At 41.4% G+C, this 20,106-nt stretch overlaps 1 protein-coding gene across 3 annotated transcripts in view; it reads right to left on the bottom strand.

Annotated features, from left to right (window-relative positions):
• Window positions 1–7,104: 7,104 nt before the first annotated feature.
• Window positions 7,105–20,106, bottom strand: part of LOC135512476 (sorbin and SH3 domain-containing protein 1) — a 72,080-nt gene continuing 59,078 nt past the window's right edge. For all 3 annotated transcript variants that reach the window (XM_064934544.1, XM_064934541.1, XM_064934542.1), the window contains 9 exons: window positions 19,104–19,150; window positions 18,589–18,703; window positions 18,019–18,144; window positions 17,419–17,613; window positions 16,623–17,180; window positions 15,752–15,850; window positions 14,726–14,778; window positions 14,286–14,392; window positions 7,105–12,058 (listed from right to left, as the gene is read on the bottom strand). In XM_064934544.1, the coding sequence (XP_064790616.1) occupies window positions 11,991–12,058; window positions 14,286–14,392; window positions 14,726–14,778; window positions 15,752–15,850; window positions 16,623–17,180; window positions 17,419–17,613; window positions 18,019–18,144; window positions 18,589–18,703; window positions 19,104–19,150 (1,368 nt within the window). In that variant the 3' untranslated portion in view covers window positions 7,105–11,990. The remainder of the gene's footprint in view (window positions 12,059–14,285; window positions 14,393–14,725; window positions 14,779–15,751; window positions 15,851–16,622; window positions 17,181–17,418; window positions 17,614–18,018; window positions 18,145–18,588; window positions 18,704–19,103; window positions 19,151–20,106) is intronic.

Here is a 20,106-nt window from a genome sequence, read left to right as displayed (position 1 = left end):
GTGTCAGGTAGGGTGGAGGTGATATGGTCCTTGACTAGTCTCTCAAAGCACTTCATGATGACGGAAGTGAGTGCTACGGGGCGGTAGTCGTTTAGCTCAGTTACCTTAGCTTTCTTGGGAACAGGAACGATGGTGGCCCTCTTGAAGCATGTGGGAACAACAGACTGGTATAGGGATTGATTGAATATGTCCGTAAACACACCAGCCAGCTGGTCTGCGCATGCTCTGAGGGCGCGGCTGGGGATGCCGTCTGGGCCTGCAGCCTTGCGAGGGTTAACACGTTTAAATGTTTTACTCACCTTGGCTGCAGTGAAGGAGAGACCGCATTTTTCCGTTGCAGGCAGTGTCAGTGGCACTGTATTGTCCTCAAAGCGGGCAAAAAAGTTATTTAGTCTGCCTGGGAGCAAGACATCCTGGTCCGTGACTGGGCTGGATTTCTTCCTGTAGTCCGTGATTGACTGTAGACCCTGCCACATGCCTCTTGTGTCTGAGCCGTTGAATTGGGATTCTACTTTGTCTCTGTACTGACGCTTAGCTTGTTTGATAGCCTTACGGAGGGAATAGCTGCATTGTTTGTATTCAGTCATGTTACCAGACACCTTGCCCTGATTGAAAGCAGTGGTTCGCGCTTTCTGTTTCACACGAATGCTGCCATCAATCCAAGGTTTCTGGTTAGGGAATGTTTTAATCGTTGCTATGGGAACGACATCTTCAATGCACGTTCTAATGAACTCGCACACCGAATCAGCGTATTTGTCAATGCTGACTAAAGACATTTTAGCTTTTCATTTTGTATTAATGTGTAAACATTTCTGAAAACATAATTACACTTTAACATTGTGGGTTATTGAGGGTAGATCAGTGACAAAAAATAATACATTTTAAATTCAGTCTCTAACAACAAAATGTGGAAAAAGTCAAGGGGTTTGAATTCTTTCTGAAGCCATGAAATGTACCTCAAGTGCTTGTCGGTCCCAAATGGCACCCACCACCCCTCAAATTATATTTCAGAAGAGAACATTTCCATTTTGGAGTACTTCACAATTCTCCTATATGCACGCACAACATCAGAAACGTATCCAGGTGGCCATTTTGCTATTACGCCATAATCGGACAATGTATTTTGTGTTATATCTGCTGAACCAAAAATGATAACACAGAAATGATGTCTACCCCCATGTTTTGATGGTCCATTATTACAATGGTACCACATACAACACCAAAAGCAGTTCAGATTTTTATATAATGGACTGCCAAGGTAAACAATTCGAAGAAATCCAATGTAATCACAGTTTCTGACAACATACGCAAAATAATTGGATCACAGAATTTGTTGCCAATGCAACCAGGAATGTATCGCTAAGCAGACTCAACAGACTCAACAGACCAGCCAGGGTTTGGGGAGTCAATGGGAGAAGTGAAAATGTCTTCCTTAAATAAGGATTAGCCCTTTTTTCCCCCAATTTTCACTTAAAATGAGATACTATTTGAAAGAAAACACTTTGAAGTTTATGGAAATGTGAAAGGAATGTGGTAGAATATAACACAATAGATCTGGTAAAAGATAATACAAAGAAAAAAAAACACGTTCTTTTGTATTTTTTTTGCGCCATCATATTTGAAATGCAAGAGAAAGGCCATAATGTATTATTCCAGCCCAGGTGCAATTTAGATTTCGGACACTAAATGGCATCAGTGTATGTGTAAAGTTTTAGACTGATCCAATGAACCATTCCATCTCTGTTCAAAATGTTGTATCAAGACTGCCCAAATGTGACTAATTTGTTTATTAATAACTTTTCATGTTCAAAATTGTGCACTCTCCTCAAACAGCATGTTATTATTTCACTGTAATAGCTACTGTAAATTGGACAGTGCAGTTAGATTAACAAGAATTTAAGCTTTCTGTCAATATCAGATGTGTCTATGTCCTGGAAAATGTTCTTGTTACTTACAACCTCATGCAAATCGCATTAGTCTATGTTAGCTTAACCATCCCGTGGAAGGGACACTGATCCCGAAAAAGTTTTAAGTGAAAAACTCAGCAAGCAAAGCGAGGCGGGTGGAAATGACAGGACAGGCAGAGCAGTGACTGTATGCAAGCGCGATAGTCCATATCTCCAATCGTTTTTGCGATGTGGTGTTTCAATAAATGGATGAATTGGTCTAATTTAACCCTTATCTACCTCTTCTAATTCAAATGAGCTAAAGAAAACGTTTTATTGTTTTGTGTGACTACAGCGTGACTACAGCACCAGCAATAAACGCATAAATAGAATCACGTTTTAATCGAGCGAGGCGTCAGTGGACAGGCGGATGCCTGCCCGGCTTCGGTTGGGTCTGGGTCATTATATTTCAAAACAATGCATTCTAAAATAAATCACACACCTGCCTTTGATGAGTTCGCCTTTGGTGAGTTTACGCCATTAAAGGCACAACCTAGATTCAAGCCAATGTCGCAAGCAGCTAAACATGTCATTACTACAACCTCGTGAAATTGACAAACTGACACACTTTCATCTACGTCAAAAACAACTTTATATCAAAGGAGTGCCTTTTATTTGACGGCATGCACATGCGCAGTCCGGCAGGACAGGACTGTTACGCATTTTGGTACACCATAAGTACATTCATTTCCGATTGAACGTTGCATTTGCCTTGCAGCATTGCGTTGCAGAGGCAGTTGCAGGGTGTTCTGTGTGGTGCATATGTTGGATTTATCGAACGTATGCGCCAAACTGTATACATAGAGGGCTTGAAAGAAATGGTAGCAGAAGGTGAATATAGAACTTTGTTGCACACACATCCATATGATGTTGCGTACTATTTTGCGCCATGATGCTATGGGTGTGATCAAGGCATGAGACCTGATTACGTGTTTATCGCCTACAAGCGAGATCAGTGATTTCTATTGGAGAAGCAGTTTCTGAACCTCTTCATGTATATTCTCTTTGGCAGTACACTCTCTACGTGTGTCCCTGTGCAGTCTGCAGTGAGACACAGGTCACTTTCCTATCTTCTTCCTTATTACCATCAAATGGATCACGACCAAAACCACAAACCCAGTGGTACAGTGGCAAGAAAAAGTATGTGCACCCTTTGGAAATACCTGGATTTCTGCATAAATTGGTCATACAATTTGATATGATCTTCATCTAGGAACACACCGTGTAAACATTCACAGTGCAGCAAAGCAGCCCCAAACCATGATGCTCCCTTCACCATACTTTACAGTTGGGATGAGGTTTTGATGTTGGTGTGCTGTGCCTTTTTTTCTCCACACATAGTGTTGTGTGTTCCTTCCAAACAACTCAAATGTAGTTTCATCTGTCCACAGATTATTTTGGAACATCCAGGTGCACTTTTTCAAACTTCAGACATGCAGCACTGGTTTTTTTGGACAGCAGTGGCTTATTCCATGGTGTCCTCCCATGAACACCATTCTTGTTTAGTGCTTTATATATAGTAGACTCGTCAACAGAGATGTTAGCATGTTCCAGAGATTTCTGTAAGTCTTTAGCTGACACTAGGATTTTTTGTAACCTCATTGAGCATTCTGCCCTGTGCTCTTGCAGTCATCTTTGCAGGACAGCCACTCCTAGGGAGAGTAGCAACAGTGCTGAACTTTCTCCATTTATAGACAATTTGTCTGACCGTGGACTGATGAACATCAAGGCTTTTAGAGATATTTTTGTAACCCTTTCCAACTTTGTGCAAGTCAACAATTCTTAATCTTAGGTCTTCTGAGATCTCTTTTGTTCGAGGCATGGTTTACATCAGGCAATGCTTCTTGTGAATAGCAAACTCAAATTTTGTGAGTGTTTTTTATAGGGCAAGGCAGCTCTAACCAACATCTCCAATCTCGTCCCATTGATTGGACTCCAGGTTAGCTGACTCCCAACTCCAATTAGCTTTTGGAGAAGTACTTTTTGGAGAAGGGCCTAGGGGTTCACATACTTTTTCCAACCTACACTGTGAATGTATTCAGTATAGACAGGAAAAATACAATGTGTGTGTTATTAGTTTAAACACATTATGTTTGTCTATTGTTGCGACTTAGATGAAGATCAGATCAAATTTGATGACCATTTTATGCAGAAATCCAGGTAATTCCAAAAGGGTTCACATACTTTTTATTGTCACTGTATTCTCCCCAGCTGTAAGATCTCTAGGCAACGGCATTGTGCATTTTCCCAACGCCTCCTACTTAGAGGTCTGAGCAGAACAGCATCAAAACAAATATCCACCTATAACACAACAGCAATGTCAAATCTGTTCTCTTGTATGATTTGGAGTGTTGCTGGGCTGTCTAGAATGACATGTGAGGGATGGAGTCTTTCAGTAGTGGTTGTCTCAACAGAGTCTGCTGCATCTTCTGACTGAATAAAATACCCTACAGTAAGCTATACAAGAAGACAGGTTGCCAAAATGTCACATGGCACATCAAATCAAATCAAAGTTTATTTGTCACGCCCGCTGAATACAATAGGCGTAGACCTTACAGTGAAATGCTTACTTACAGGCTCTAACCAATAGTGCAAAAAAGGTATTAGGTGACCATAAAGAAATAAAACAACAGTAAAAAGACAGGCTATAAAATTAGCGAGGCTACATACAGACACCGGTTAGTCAGGGTGGTTGAGGTAGTATGTACATGTAGATATGGTTATAGTGACTATGAACAGAGAGTAGCAGTAGCGTAAAAGATGGGGTGGGGGGTGGGGTGTGGGACACAATGCAGATAGCCCGGTTAGCCAATGTGCGGGAGCACTGGTTGGTCGGGCCAATTGAGGTAGTATGTACATGAATGTATAGTTAGTGTGACTATGCATATATGATAAACAGAGTAGCAGCAGCATAAAAAGAGGGGTTGGGGGGCACGGCACACAATGCAAATAGTCCGGGTAGTCATTTGGTTACCTGTTCAGGAGTCTTATGGCTTGGGGGTAAAAACTGTTTGGGGGTAGAAGCCTTTTTGTCCCAGACTTGGCACTCCGGTATCGCTTGCCATGCGGTAGTAGAGAGAACAGTCTACGACTGGGGTGGCTGGGGTCTTTTACAATTTTTAGGGCCTTCCTCTGACACTGCCTGGTGTAGAGGTCCTGGATGGCAGGCAGCTTAGCCCCAGTGATGTACTGGGCCGTACACACTACCCTCTGTAGTGCCTTGCGGTCAGAGGCAGAGCAATTGCCATACCAGGCAGTGATGCAACCAGTCAGGATGCAGCACTCTCAATGCTGCAGCTGTAGAACCTTTTGAGGATCTCAGGACCCATGCCCATCAAGAGACTATGACTCTGATGGCTTAGCCACAATGTCACACAGAAGGCCCAGATATAGACTCATTATGAACTTATGTCCCAAATGGATGAAGTCGATCTTTGCCGGCATATGTGGACTCTCTGGCTAGAGGGTCTTGTACACTCTGATCTACTACGACCCTGATAGTCATCCATGCCTTGAATCTTGGTGACATACTGTATACTAGACCATACTATCTTGCCTAAATTTACCATTTGTCTGGCCTAGATGGTCATATGCACTCCAACCTTCTACTCGGTACAGCTAAAAGAGGTTCCGTCCACCTTTTCTTTGTTTCTCCTTTGCTGCTGCTGCTGCTTGCTCTTTGGGGGTTTAAGCTGGGTTGTTGTTAAGGACTCCATGAAAATCGTTATGAAAATAACATTTGTATTAATTGATTTTGATGTGCTGCACCAATGCATCATTTGTGGAAGGATTTTCTCCTTTTCTGTTCCTTTCTTCATGATCTCAAAATGAGCTTGATTGATGTTGTCTAGACTGTTACTACAATCATAAACGAGAATTGTGAATTGCTCCAAAATGGAAATGTTCTCTTCTGAAATATAATTTGAGGATTGGTGAGTGGCATTTGGCACCCACAAGCACTTGAGGTACACTGTACGTGCCCATGATATCACCAGGTCCCTGGGTCCAGACAATTTCAAAGGCCTTTCTGTGTTCCATGAATTTACAGTTTCATGTCACACAGTCTCTACATTCACAGCCAGGGGAAAGACGACAACAGTAGACTGTATGGCACATAAATAATAATCGGAACTGTTTATGATGTTGTACATGGCACCGTTGTAATCATTGACCATCAAAACGTAGACATGACATTTTCTATGTTATAATGTTTGGTTCAGGAAATATGATGCAAAATACATTATTTGGCAATGGTGGAAAATGTGTAGTTTCTTTTGCGATGGCTCCATATTTGAAAATGGGCCCCAAAATGTGCAAGTGGAACAAGTTTCATGATTTAATGAAAAAGTTTACATGTTCACATATTGGACTATATTGTAGTAAGATAGGAGACAAGCAAATGAATGTACTAGGCCTACTGTATCAGGGCCTCTCAGTGCATGATCGAGTAGGCCTAACAAAGCAATATAAATCGTTTGAACTGTATTGATCACTTTCAAATCAGAGGTTCAATTGGGATGTTGTTGGTGGTGTCGGACTCACTATAGCCAAAATTGTTTACTTTTCCATTATCATTTATGTGAAACATACGGCCCACAGATCAGATCCGGCCCACAGATCGGATCCGGCCCACTAAGGGGTCCAATATATTCAATATACTTTATTAGAATGACTAAAACTAAACTGTGTAAGAATGATAATGGACCTACATTTAAACAGTTTCTTGACTGTGTCCAGCTCGCTAATAATCATCCCAAAAAAATAAATATAGACAGTCGGGGAGTATTGAAAATTCCATAAACGATGGATAGAGCACTACATTTTCCAAATTGTGACAGCGAGGAAATATAAAAAACATTTCAGTGCGGCCCTTCTGACCTTGTGGAAGATCAAGTGCGGCCCCCGCGCCAAAATGAGTTTGTGCTGTCTCCTATCTAGCACTGATTATATAATCAGCGTTATCCATGACATCTCAGGTTCTCTGGAGTATACCTGCCTCTGTGAGTCTGTTGTGTACAGTATGGGTTTTTGAGAAAATGATCAGAATAAGCTTAGTCAAACAACATTAAATACAAATAACTGTAAAACATTTTTTTTTACACTTCAGTTGTTTCAAAGTTAGACCTAATTAAATTACATTAGACACATGGTACTTCAGGATGCTTTATATAGTTTATTAAATATTGCATAATACCGAAATCACAGCAGTAAATAGTGTTGTCTTCATTTTAATATTGACACTGAAACAGCACTGCAAAAAAAAAAAGAAAAAAAAAGCAAACAAACAAAACCTGTTGCAGGTTGTGCATCTTGGCAAACTAAAGGAAAAAAATATATAGTATTGTCACACACCGGATAGGTGCAGTGAAATGTGTTGTTTTACAGGGTCAACCATAGTAGTACGGCACCGCTGGAGCAAATGAGGGTTAAGTGCCTTGATCATTAATAATATCTTTGAAGCAGTGTCACACTTTAGTCAAGGTACTGGTACAGTAGTGGTACCTAGTACATCTATTCTCCCATCAAGGACTAAATCTAATGGTATAAACAATAGTAATATCCTTAAATATGACATATGGATACATTTCTGTGATCATCAATAAAAGCAAATGAAAATTAGGCACAATTTGTATCTGAAATAAGTCATTACGATCCTCACAAAATGGCAGCGTAATGTTACTTCATATGCATCAAACTGTCTGTGCTAAATAACTCTTCACTCTGTGCTTTGCCCCCCAAAAAATCGTTCAGGTAAATAAGCTGGAACAACTGATAGAGCTTTATGTGACTTTTCCCATCACTTGGATTCCATACTTCTTTATTATACATATTTACAATCCTTATTGTGCCAGGCTGTTTAATGGTTTACATGTTAATTCAAGCTGAAAGCACGGATCCTTTTTACATAATGTGTGTATACAGTACTCCACAATCATACATTCATACATCCTGCGATGTTTCATGGAGCACATTATCACATCAACATTCTACACTGACTTGTAAAGGCTATCATACGATAGCACAAGAAGAGCGATTGCTTGTTGCCAAAGTCTATCATACAGCCAGTTTGACATGGAACAGACCTTTTCTTATTAAGTTGTCCCTGGATCTTATAAGCTTTGTTTTGACTTCGGATGTCTGTGTTGGAGAAGGGTAATATCTATAGTGCAAGTGCTAGCATGGGGGAACCACATAATTAAATAGAACACATTGTGTTATACTGTATCTCTATGTGGTAAACAGCTCACAGCGGAGTCATAATACAACCACTCAGGTTATCCTTCAGCAACATAAGTTATGGCAGTTATGTACAGCAGACCAAGGGGAAATGTAAGAAACACTACTTACAAACACATGAATGGCCATACAGTCGGACCACATTAGGCTGCTGAGGGGATGACGGCTCATAATAATGGTTGGAATGGAGTAAATGGACTGGTATTCAACACATGAGAACCATATGTTTGATGCGTTCGATACGACTCCATTGATTCCGTTCCAGCCATTACTACAGCCCGTCCTTCCCAATTAAGTTACCGCCTGTGAGTAGAACACCTCATCTAATGCTTCACTGTTGCCGCAAAATACTTCTTGATAGTCATATGAATGATTTAGAGACAGACTCAGCACAATGTAACTGGTTTGGTAAGAACAACTGTCATACTATTCTCATCAATGTTGGATGTTGGCTGTAAAAAAACTAGGGATAAACGATGTTGGATGTTTGAGTGTTGTATCGTCTCATGTCAATGGGAAACATTGTAACAGCTTGACAGAATGAAGCTTTCTATTCCTTTCAAGTACAACAGACAAATTAGTAAACAGGCAGAGCTGTACTTCATTGTAGAATAAATATCTCACAAGGTAACATGATAGGGGGTAGCCACTTAATAACTCCAGACCATGTCCCAATTTGGTCAATGCTAATCATCACTGCACTACTGTAGCTAACTTCATCAAGTGGATAAATAAAGATATGTAACATATAAATAATCGTAATCAGTATCACTCCAGGAACTAGATTAGTATTACTACTGTAAAAAAGGTAATAATACTAGTTAAATGTTGATAGTCTTACTGATATACTCTAATTTCAATTATACTGCCTAGTGAACCTAGACTGTCACTCATGACATTTAGGATTCCGCTGAAGAACACATAGCAGTTAGTCATAAAGAGGAAGAATTTGATATGACTCAGTTAAGAGAGAAGAAAGTAGAGCTGCCACAACATAAGGCATCCTTTTTTTCAATCTACCACATTTTCAGAATTTACAGTATTCTGACATGGTGCATGCCTTTTACCAGCTTACAAATCTGATGAAGCTTTGAAATTGGGGACCTCTGTCCTCACAGGAAGACTGCTTCGATGCTTTGATATCCGATTTCAAAGCAATCTTCCTCAAGGGAGTAGTCCAGCTCAAAGATAATTAGTCATGTTTTTTGTTGTTGTGCCTCGACCTCAAAATAATGATGGCACTAACCTTTCTAATGTGAAGAAAATTACATGTCGGATAAAATAAAAAATAATTTGTCACTAAACTTTCAAATGTTTTTTGTTGTTGTTGTTAGTCAAATGAATTATGCAAGAAATGGCAGTGGAAATACCTTTAATAAGAAAATATTGATATAATATCATATTGAAGTTAACTTGGGAGTCATGTGATATGTTGTGTGGTCGTCCCACTACAACTCGGGAAAACATGCAGTTTATTAAGCTATAGATTGAATAAGTTATCATAAACTTCACAGGGTGGTGAAAGTGCAAGGAGATGAGCTTAATGCTCCATTACAATAAATATTCTAGTGACATGATAATTGATGCTTGGCTGCTGTTTGGCAATTCAAATAATCACATAATGTAGGCTAGCTTACCCGCACTCTATCTGTGAACTGTTGGCTAAAAGCGCACGTGCCAAGACCAGAGTGGGCATATTCTCTATATAACACAACATTCTTGTGACAAAACCATCAGTAGCGTTGAAAATGCGAAGGTAACACATTTCACTTTTTTTGGGGCATGGGAATTTGACCGCAAAAAGTTATATTTATGTGCACTACGTCATCACGCAGAGCCTTTTCTCCACAACAAGTCCATTTGATTCAACCACATCCCTGGTGGGAAAATGTGCATATTGTTTTTATGCGGATTGTCGAATATTCACATTCAAATCTATCGCCAATTGGATGGAAACCTAGCTATTGATACAGTTAAGTGCTTAAAAAAGTGGCATATCACACCTGTCCTGTGATTCCACTGGAGCCAGTCTAGTTTAGGCAGCTGTCTGCCACCAGCTACCTCACAGGAATCACAGAAGATCACGCACACTCACCCATTAGCTCATACACACACACACGAGCTATCTTCATCAGGTACATACATAGCACAGCCAGTCTTCCTGATTGCATTCATTACTTCATCTGACAGAAAGCTTAGCTAGTATGTTTGATCATTGGGATTTCTATCATGTAGATGAACGTGCTCGAATTATAGTACAGACCTTGAATAGAAACCAGAGGCATTACTAAAATGGCATTGGAAGCTTTTGGACTACACCGAGGTAAGAGTGTTCTGCTATTTTTTATAAAGACTACAAGCCTACATTGTCACAAACATAGCTTTCTTACTTTTAGTGCCTTCTGAGCTAACAAAATCAAGCCATTCCACGATGATACACAATATAGCAGGCCTATACATTTGTTGCTTTAAGTTCGCTGTCAGGTCAATGGGTTTTTGAAATTTAAACCCAAGGAATATGGTCTGTTGGACACGGTCCAAGTATGTGCCAACACATACAGGCTGGTACCTTCATGGTATGTCCAACCAAACACTACATGGGTTTTCCTAGAAATAAAAATGGTATTCTAGACAGCTTAGCAAGTCATGTCAACCTTCAAATATATCTGCATTCAACGTTAAATAAAACAACTTTTCCCAACATAGGTCCTGGAAGGTAGCTGATGAATAACAGCTCCTATTTCTCTAGTGCAGCAACTACACATTTGAGCCCTCCTGATCCATCATGGAGGTTGTAAGAACCGCTCTCTTGATCCATAATTTGCTCTGCTACTGCCCCCTCATATAGATAGACATTCATGTGCTTCAAAAATACTTTGTATAGTAGTTAACAAATCACAAGGACACACTGCAAGTACTATACCTACTGTATAAGAATATACAGTGTACAAAACATTAGGAAAACCTGCTCTTTCCATGACAGACTGACCAGGTGAATCCAGGTAAAACCTATGATCCCTTATGTCACTTGTTGAAACCACTTTAAATCAGTGTAGATGAAGGGGATGAGACAGGTTAAATAAATAATTTTAAGCCTTGACAGTTGAGATATGGATTGTGTATTTGTGCTATTCAGGGGGTGAAGGGCAAGACAAAAGATTTAAGTGCCTTTGAACGGGGTATGGTAGTAGGTGCCAGTCGCACCAGTTTGAGTGTCAAGAACTGCAACAATGGTGGGTTTTTCAAGCTCAACAGTTTCCTGTGTGCATAGTCCACCACCCAATAGACATCCAGCCAACTTGACACACTTGTGGGAAGCATCGGAGTCAACATGGGCCAGCATTCCTGTGGAATGCCTTTGACACTTTGAGTCCATGCCCCGATGAATTGAGGCTGTTTTGAGGGTAAAGGGGGGTGCAACTCAATATTAGGAAGGTGTTCCTAATGTTTTGTACACTCAGTGTATGCTGCAGTGTGTGACATTGAATTGTTTTACTAAAAATTCCATTGTAAGAATATCATATGATAAATTCAGCCATGTACTGTGCAGGACGTGGTTAGGGTATGTGTACACCACACTGACGATTGGGCAGAGTGTCAACAGCTAGCTTTCTCCTATTGTCACCTCATGCACCTTAACATACCTCAGACCAAACTGATCACTTACATTAGACAAACGTATTCACTTGACTAAATAACTGTCCTAATTTAAAGAGTCAAGAGTAATAGTAATTATTTCCCAACACTCAACAGGCAACCAAGGGTTAGAGCTAGGTTCTCCTCACACTATAAATGTTTGTTGACAGGTTATAAGTTGACCTCTTTTACGTAATTTCCTGGAAACGTGCCAAACTGTTTTGTCCTCTTCGAGGTACCTGAGAACAAAACAACAACAACATTTGTTAGTCTTTGCAATCAAATGTGCCTACTTATGTGACATAATAGCAACCACTACTATTGAGTACATAAACATAAACACATACGTTTTGAACTCTACAGGCTCTATTTTGTAGGCCAAACGCATGCTCAGTGGCAATTCCCGAGTTGTTAAAAAGCAGCGCTTTGCTATATATATCAGCTCGCTTGCGCTGAGGTGGAAATATTTGATGTGTGTCATTAAAAACGTGCCAATTTCAAGTAGCGCTACTGGTGATATTTAAGACTCACTAACATCTGGTTTAGCAGTAATCCAATTGGTTATGGCATCGATTTTGTCAGCGGAGGCACACAGTAGCCTAATCAGTAGACTATAACCAATGTTTTATTAAAATATCTTCCAGCAGCAAAAGAGTCAACTGCCATTACCATATTTCTTCATATTGGACATTATTTTTGTCCATGCGGCTTCTGGGAAAAGTTAGGACTCAATCGGCCTATGTGAGATACCCATCGAATGAAAGGTGCCAGTGACCGTAGGAAGTCTGTTTAGAAACATCATGTCATTACAATAGACTGTTTATTGTTTTTCCTTTATAATTTTGTTAAAAAATAGTATCTTACACTTTCATCTCTTGGACCTAACTGTCCAATCGCAGGAATTCCAATCGCTGTGCTTGGTGCAGAATCTGCTTGTAGCCTAGGCTATTTGCCTGTTCATTTGTTTACCTTCCACGTGGCAAAGCCACTAACAGGCTATATGAACGGCAATGGTAGGCTAATCTTATTATAATGGTTGGGCAATATTCATTTGTCCATGGCTCGAACATGCAGTGCATTTTTGAAATGCAAATACTAGATTGGCTAAATGTTTGTTATAACTAGCCTTATTGAAGGGTTACTGTATACTATTTAATAAACAATATTCAATGTATAGGACAAACATCCACGCCTCAGGGGAGGATGGCTCATAATAATGGCTGGAACTGAGCGAATTTAATGGCATCAAACACGTGGAAACATGTAATTAATGAATTTGATACCGTTCCACCTCTTCCGCTCCGGCCATTACCACGAGCCCGTCCTCCCCAATTCAGGTGCCAACAACCTCCTGTGGTTGGTTGGTTTGCTTTATGTTCATGGAAAAAGAGATGGATTTATGACATCATGCTTCTAACCCGATCCTGATTTAGAAATATTGTTGTTGTAGAAAAAAATCCAAACAGATGAATTGCTTTTCATTTAATTTGATTAAAAACCAAACTTATTGTAAAGATTCAGCGACAATGGGTTTATGTTGAGAATGTACATGGCTATTTCTGGAGAAGTGCAAGTATGATCAGTAAGATGGCTCCATGACGTTTATAAAACATTACATTTGGGAGCAGATTAACAGTGAGAGTGGACATTCCCCCTTTCTCTTTATATTCAATCTTTGTCCAGCTCCTGTGAAAGGTTTGGATGTGTGTAAAACCCCCCATTGTCTAAGTTGCCTTGTCTGTATAATAAGCCCACAGGGAGTAAGTATGGTGCCTGTAACTATTTAGACAGCCCCATTTTTAATAGAATTATACACTGTCTTTTTAGGCCTCATCAACAGCCTAGTGAATTTAATCTTGCTTATTGACTATGTTTGGCATGTCCATGTCCAATATACAGTAGGCCTATCCCCTGCAGCCCCCACAAAACAATGTATTTCCATATAGAAGCAACGCAATTAGAACAATGTGGACTGCAAACATATTCAACATATTTAGCAAATATGGGGGAGGCTATTTAACGAATTAGGAGTTGATGACAACGCAATACATAAAAGACCGTAAATACACAACTTAAAGTGACCATATATTTAGCCATTGAGCACGTTCTGATTGGCCAGTGAGGTGTCAAGCCGCGATGCACCCACAACTTCTTTATTCATCAAGACCCAGCTACCGATTGCTACTGCGCCACTAGTTTCGGTTGTGAAAATAGCTCAAATATTTGTGACACACCCCAAAACCTATAGCGCTACTGCCAGCGCTATGATTGACCATTGTGTTAGGTTTGAGAAAATAGAGCCCGATGTGTTTGAACCTCCTCTATATGCGAATTTCTGAGAAACTACCCACATGGCAGTTTTACCCTCTGCTGTCACTCTGCTGTCACTCTGCTGTAACCCTATATGGATGAATGTGACTATGACCATATCTTTGGGGAATCCATCCTGAGCCCCCAGGCACATACCAACAAACCAGCCATCATCGCACTTCTCCATGACACTGACAAGATCTCCCTCCTGCAGCTCCAGCTCATCTTCATTCTGTGGCACATAACTGTACAAAGCCTGGAAACTGTAGGATAACATTACATGAAGTTAGAACTACAACCACAAAAGGACTTGAGAGACATAGTATCAAAAACGAAATATGAGACGTATTTACATGACCAGGGTAGTGTTCAGTAGGCACCAAATGGTTTAAAACCAAATGAAACAGGGAGCGACTACTGGGACTCATTTTAGTTTTCTATTTGCAAAGCATTTTATAATCTTTTCCGTGGCAGGGCCTAATGAACATGACTCGGTTGAACTGGGGCCTTAAGTCAGAGTACAACAGTAAAACAGAAACCAGAGTATCCAGAGCTCAGACTCGACGTAGGGACAGACGTCAGACGGCCATACTCACATTCCACAGCTGAGACGGCTTGGCTCCGGGCTGCTGCTGTGAGACTGGGGTTGCTGGGAAATGATGAGAGATTGTTTACTGGAGTGAAGGGGGGGCAGGAGTCTGTGGAGGACAGAGTCATTGGGGTGGGGGAGAGGGTGCTGCAGTACCTCACCGAGGTCTCGGCTATATTCATGATCTCATTACACACCGCCTCCTAGTGACAGTGGTCAGGTCAGAAGTCAGTCAGAGAGAGAATTCCCAGTCAGCCCAGAAGGAGAGATGAAGGAGTTGGGTAGAGGGGCAGGGCAGGGAGTTAGAGGGTGCACAGGAAGAAGGAAGGTAGGAGGTCCAGTGAGTAGCAAGGCAGAAAGGGAGGGATCCGTTAGAAACCAGGAAAAACCAGGAAAGTCGTGAAACACCAGAAGAGATGGTGGTGGAGTCCGGCCGAGGGGTAAGCATGGAAGAGCAAGACACTAGAGTGAGTGGCATATAGAATGAACACAGTCACAATGAACTATTAGTTCACGTCTGATACTATTCAAAAGATGATATGCACAATTAGTGGGGAGGAAAAGATGACAGCAAGGTCATGCAAGAATGCTGTCATATTCATCTTATTGACTTGTTCTTCACAGAAACTCAAAGTAACAGTCTAAAGCTTAGATGGGGTTTAGGATAAACGATTAGTTAAGGGACGAAGTTCAGTTAAATTAACAGTGACGAGTTAAAGCAAGCGATCATCATAGATCATGATAAATAAATCCCCACCACATATTTCTTATCCAGAAATACCAGACATATTCCTTTTCAAACATTATCGTCACCCACAAAAAGCATTTTATTTTTTATTTAACCAGGCAAGTCAGTTAAGAACAAATTCTTATTTTCAATGACGGCCTGGGAACAGTGGGTTAACTACCTGTTCAGGGGCAGAACGACAGATTTGTACCTTGTCAGCTCGGGGGTTTGAACTCTCAACCTTGCGGTTACTAGTCCAATGCTCTAACCACTAGGCTACACTGCCGCCCCAAATCAGCACCTTACCGTGAATGAGTTAGCATTCATGTTGTTGTCCTGGATGTCAAACAACATGACAGGGCTTCTGGAGGTTCTTCCATGGTAGTCACTGTCATTCTTCAGCAGCTGTAAGAGGAACACACACATTAGACTCTATGGCTCACAAATAGGAGTTCCCCACTGGGCACAGACGTCAATTCAACGTCTATTCTGCGTTGGTTTGTTGATTCAACCAGTGTGTACCCAGTGGGTGATGTCTGGAAGATGCAATTCATTTCCAACAGCGTGCTGTAAACACAATCGTAGTGGAAGTCAATTTACACTGTTAGAAAAATCCATAGACATATCTCTCAAACAAAAGTAATTTTCTATAAAAACATTCATACATTTGTTTCAGATTGTTCACAAACCAGTCTTAATCCTCAAATAGTAATCAAATTGTCTTCTCTATGACAATATTGACCAATATGATGGTATAATTGTGGGGGTCAAGAATCTGCAACCCCTCTGAATCATTCAACACATAAAAAAAATACAATGATTTAATCATGCACGGTCACATGGTTTTCATTCCAAACACCTGAGATAAATCTTCATATGAGAACTCAATTTAACACTCAAACATGTGCATGTTAGTAGCGCACACACAAAAAAAAAAAACATGCAGACCAAAATATGACACATGAGTCGTGTAAGCTCTGCTTACTGCATTGGAGGAAGGTCAACTTTAGGTCAACATTACAGTTAGTTGTCATTCACTATCTATTGCACACTTATCTATCTAGAGGCAGCAACAACGGAAACATCCTATTATTGTGGCTCATGGAGGGAAGAACTCCAGTTCTAACCACAGTGAGCCCGAGATGCAACACTGCACACCATGCAGTTGATCAGATACCTCTGCAGGGCTATTTCGCCAGCTGCCCAGGGCTTCGCGGCCAGTGCCCCTGTCTCCCTCTGCCCCCTCCCCCTCCATCAACTCCCTCTCCAGGATGCTCAAGGGGCTGGCCCCTGTCAACCAGCTCTCCAGGCCCGCCCCTCCACAGGGGCTCAGGCTGCGGGACAGACGAGGAGAGGGAGGGGAAAGCAGGAAGTCCTCCCCCTGGGGCGGGGTGAAGGTGAGGAAAGGGGTGGCCGAGCCAGGGCGGGGCGGGTAGGGCGGGGGCAGGGGGGAGGCAGAGGGGGAGGCCATGGGGGAGATGCAATAGGGGCTGCCGCAGATGGGGGGCACGGGGCTGGCAGACTTGGAGGGGGGCAGGTACTCGCCCCAGCGGTAAGACACAGAGGGGAGTGGGGGTAGAGGAGGGGTGGGGGCAGTGGGGGGGCTGGCACCCCCTATGGTCAGGGAGATCCACTCAGAGGAGATGGCATGGACCTCGGGGGACACAGAGCGGCGGGGGGAGCGGGGGAGGGGCAGGGGGGATGTGGTGAGCCGGTTGTTACGGACACGGTTCAGCTTATAGACCAAAATGACCATCCAGAGAGAAGGGAGGACGAGGGACAGAAACGGAAAGATTAAACATTACACATGAGTATGAATAAACAAAACACAAATAATAAAGTTAAAATAAATAGCAATACTAGGCCACAAAAGTAAACAAAAAAACTGCGTCAAACTTGGAGTGTACAGGATTGTTGTATTCCTGGACAGACAGCTATACCAGAGAGTGTGTGTGTGTGGAGCGTGTCATTACCTGAGGGGAAGCATTGAGGCTGCGGTGAGGTGATTGGCCAATGGGGGGGTCTGGGTAATCCAATCCATTCTTTACTCTGGGTCGTTTGTGCACCTCTATGTAGGTGACTGGGAATATACCCTGGCGATTGGTGCCAGAGACTTTGCCCTCGTACCAGTTCTCATCGACCCTGCGAATCAGGATGATCCTCTCTCCCTGTAGACATGCATTGGCATCCCGTTAGCTCATACTGTATAATCGCACATTTAGATGCATGATATAACAAACCATTATATAATACTATTGTAAAGTGGCTGTTCCACTGGATGTCAGAAGGTGAATTCACCAATTTGTAAGTCGCTCTGGATAAGAGCGTCTGCTAAATGACTTAAATGTAAATGTAAATGTATAAGATAACATAGTATAACATTAAAGCAAGCACAAACTAAACACCATTAGCTCACACAAGATTTCTGATAAGCATACTGTATTTCCTGTATCCTGAAATGATGATGGTACTATGTTGCAATACTTGTGATTTCCATCTGTATTACGTAAAAAGAGGAACAAATGTTACAGCAGCTCCGAACCTCAAAACCCTTAACACCTAGTTCTTTTTACCTTTCTGAATGACATCTCCACCACCGTGTCCCCTGTAAAGTTGAAGCGTGCAATGGCCTCTCCATATTCCAGCACCTGCACTGGGGCACTCTTCTTTGGCTGGGCCTTCTCCGTGGGGGGAAGGAGCTGGAGAAAACATACACGCAAAGCCCAAAATACATATCGGTCAATGTCAATGCGAGGATCTAGTGTCAAGTTCAGGAGGCAATCAGTCAAAGTCAATGATAGGTACTGTAACAGTGTCACATTCACGAGGGCACACTGTAGTACAACATTTTGCAACAGGAAACAAATATCTGTGCTTTTCCATGGACAAGGTGGCACCTCTCTGTTTCAAAACAGTTTCTTCCTACTGAACACGACTCCAGTGAATGCCAATACTGGGCCTCTTCCACTGTTGAACCTTTCAACTGACTGGTGTCATAACCCTGAAGAATTGACTTGTGTCATAATAACACTGCAATGACTGGTCAATTTGGCACATCAGTCTGTACCGTACTGTAGTGAGTTCCATGTTGTAACAAAAGGGTCAGAGTTCATTTTCAGTTACAATATTGTAACGGTCTGTACCTCAACATAACTCCGCGGGAAGATGCCGACTCTGCCGTGATGCTCCCCTTCAAACCAATTATTATCCACCTGTCGAATGATGTACACAATGTCTCCCTTTTGAAATGGTAACTCCCTGAAAAAGAGAGCAACAACAAACATATATGTTAGCTATTGGATTCAACAATATGCCAAATTAAAAATCTGAGCATTATGTCATAATATGAGCAATATGACAAAGGCAGAAATATGACCACATATCAACCACATGAAACATTTCACTATGAGACTCAGAATGAGGTCTACCCACATGGAAATTGCTATGTGAGAGTGGAGATGAATATAAACCACCAACCAGCCAGCCAGCCAGTCAGCCAGCCAGCCAGCCAGTCAGTCAGTCAGTCACACTAATGCCTATATGGTACAGTAACATGATGATTACAACACACCAAGGCTTATATTTTGCTGCAGCTTAACATATTTTGTGCATGTTCTTGAAATCACTCATGAGATGTGCGTCAATGCGTTTTACCCACTTTAGAGTCTCCGCTCTGAAGTCAAACCGAGCCAGGGCTGGAGTTCTCTGTAAAACAAACAAAGCAGGGACTGTTAGAAAAGAAGGATGGATAAAGCAGCCTGGACTCCCATGCCCTGTGGCATGTACTGGACATTGGTTATTCAGTTCCAGGCTGGCCTTGCATGCCAGGTTCACACAAAACTATATTTTAATTTATGTGCACATGAATTACTGCTGGTGGTTACAGTATATCTTTATACCCTGTAGTAAGACATTATTAATTCATAAAAGTTGAGGCACATGAAAAAATCTCTTGTACATGTCAGGCTGCAATAAACATTTGTGTTCTTCTCCAAAGCATATAAAGCACTACAAACTAACAATAACATAATATGATTCCCGAATGTATAAAAACATAAACGTATAATCTAGAGTAACAATTTGTACTGGTCGGTAATTAGTTCAAATGCTTAAATGTTTTTGAGTGCTAAGTTTAACTTCTGAGCTCATCTGGTTGTTAGTTGTGCCCTTTCAGTGTCCCTGATCCACTGAGAATATTCTAGCAATGACAGGAATGAAATGACTCATGTGACTGTTTCTGTACGGTGGTGGTAAATACTGAGCTACTGTGGACTGCAGTCAAACAGATGCCAAAAGAGCAGGCAGATGCAGTAAATGTGTGTGTCAGGGAAAACAGAGTGAAAGGCTAGGATCATGATGATATACAGTATCTTTGGCAGATTTATTTAGCTGGTCCCTGAAAATAGAGTAGAGTAGAGAGCATACTCTTTGTTGTCCAGGTTTGGCCGGAGTAGGCCATCATTGTAAATAAGAATTTGTTCTCAACTGTGCCTAGTTAAATAAAAGGTTAAATAAAAGGTTTAAAAGAATTATAATTGAAAGTGTATGGTATTGTAAAAATGTATGTTGAAACGATAAATCACAAACATAATGCGTGAAAAAAACTGTAGAACCTATATTGTGCTAACCTGTACAAAGCGTTATGTTGAACCTTGGAATGT

This window comes from Oncorhynchus masou, chromosome 24, assembly GCF_036934945.1.
Source record: "Oncorhynchus masou masou isolate Uvic2021 chromosome 24, UVic_Omas_1.1, whole genome shotgun sequence".
NCBI classification, from domain to species: domain Eukaryota; kingdom Metazoa; phylum Chordata; class Actinopteri; order Salmoniformes; family Salmonidae; genus Oncorhynchus; species Oncorhynchus masou.
This window is presented reverse-complemented; position numbering and strand designations above follow the sequence as displayed.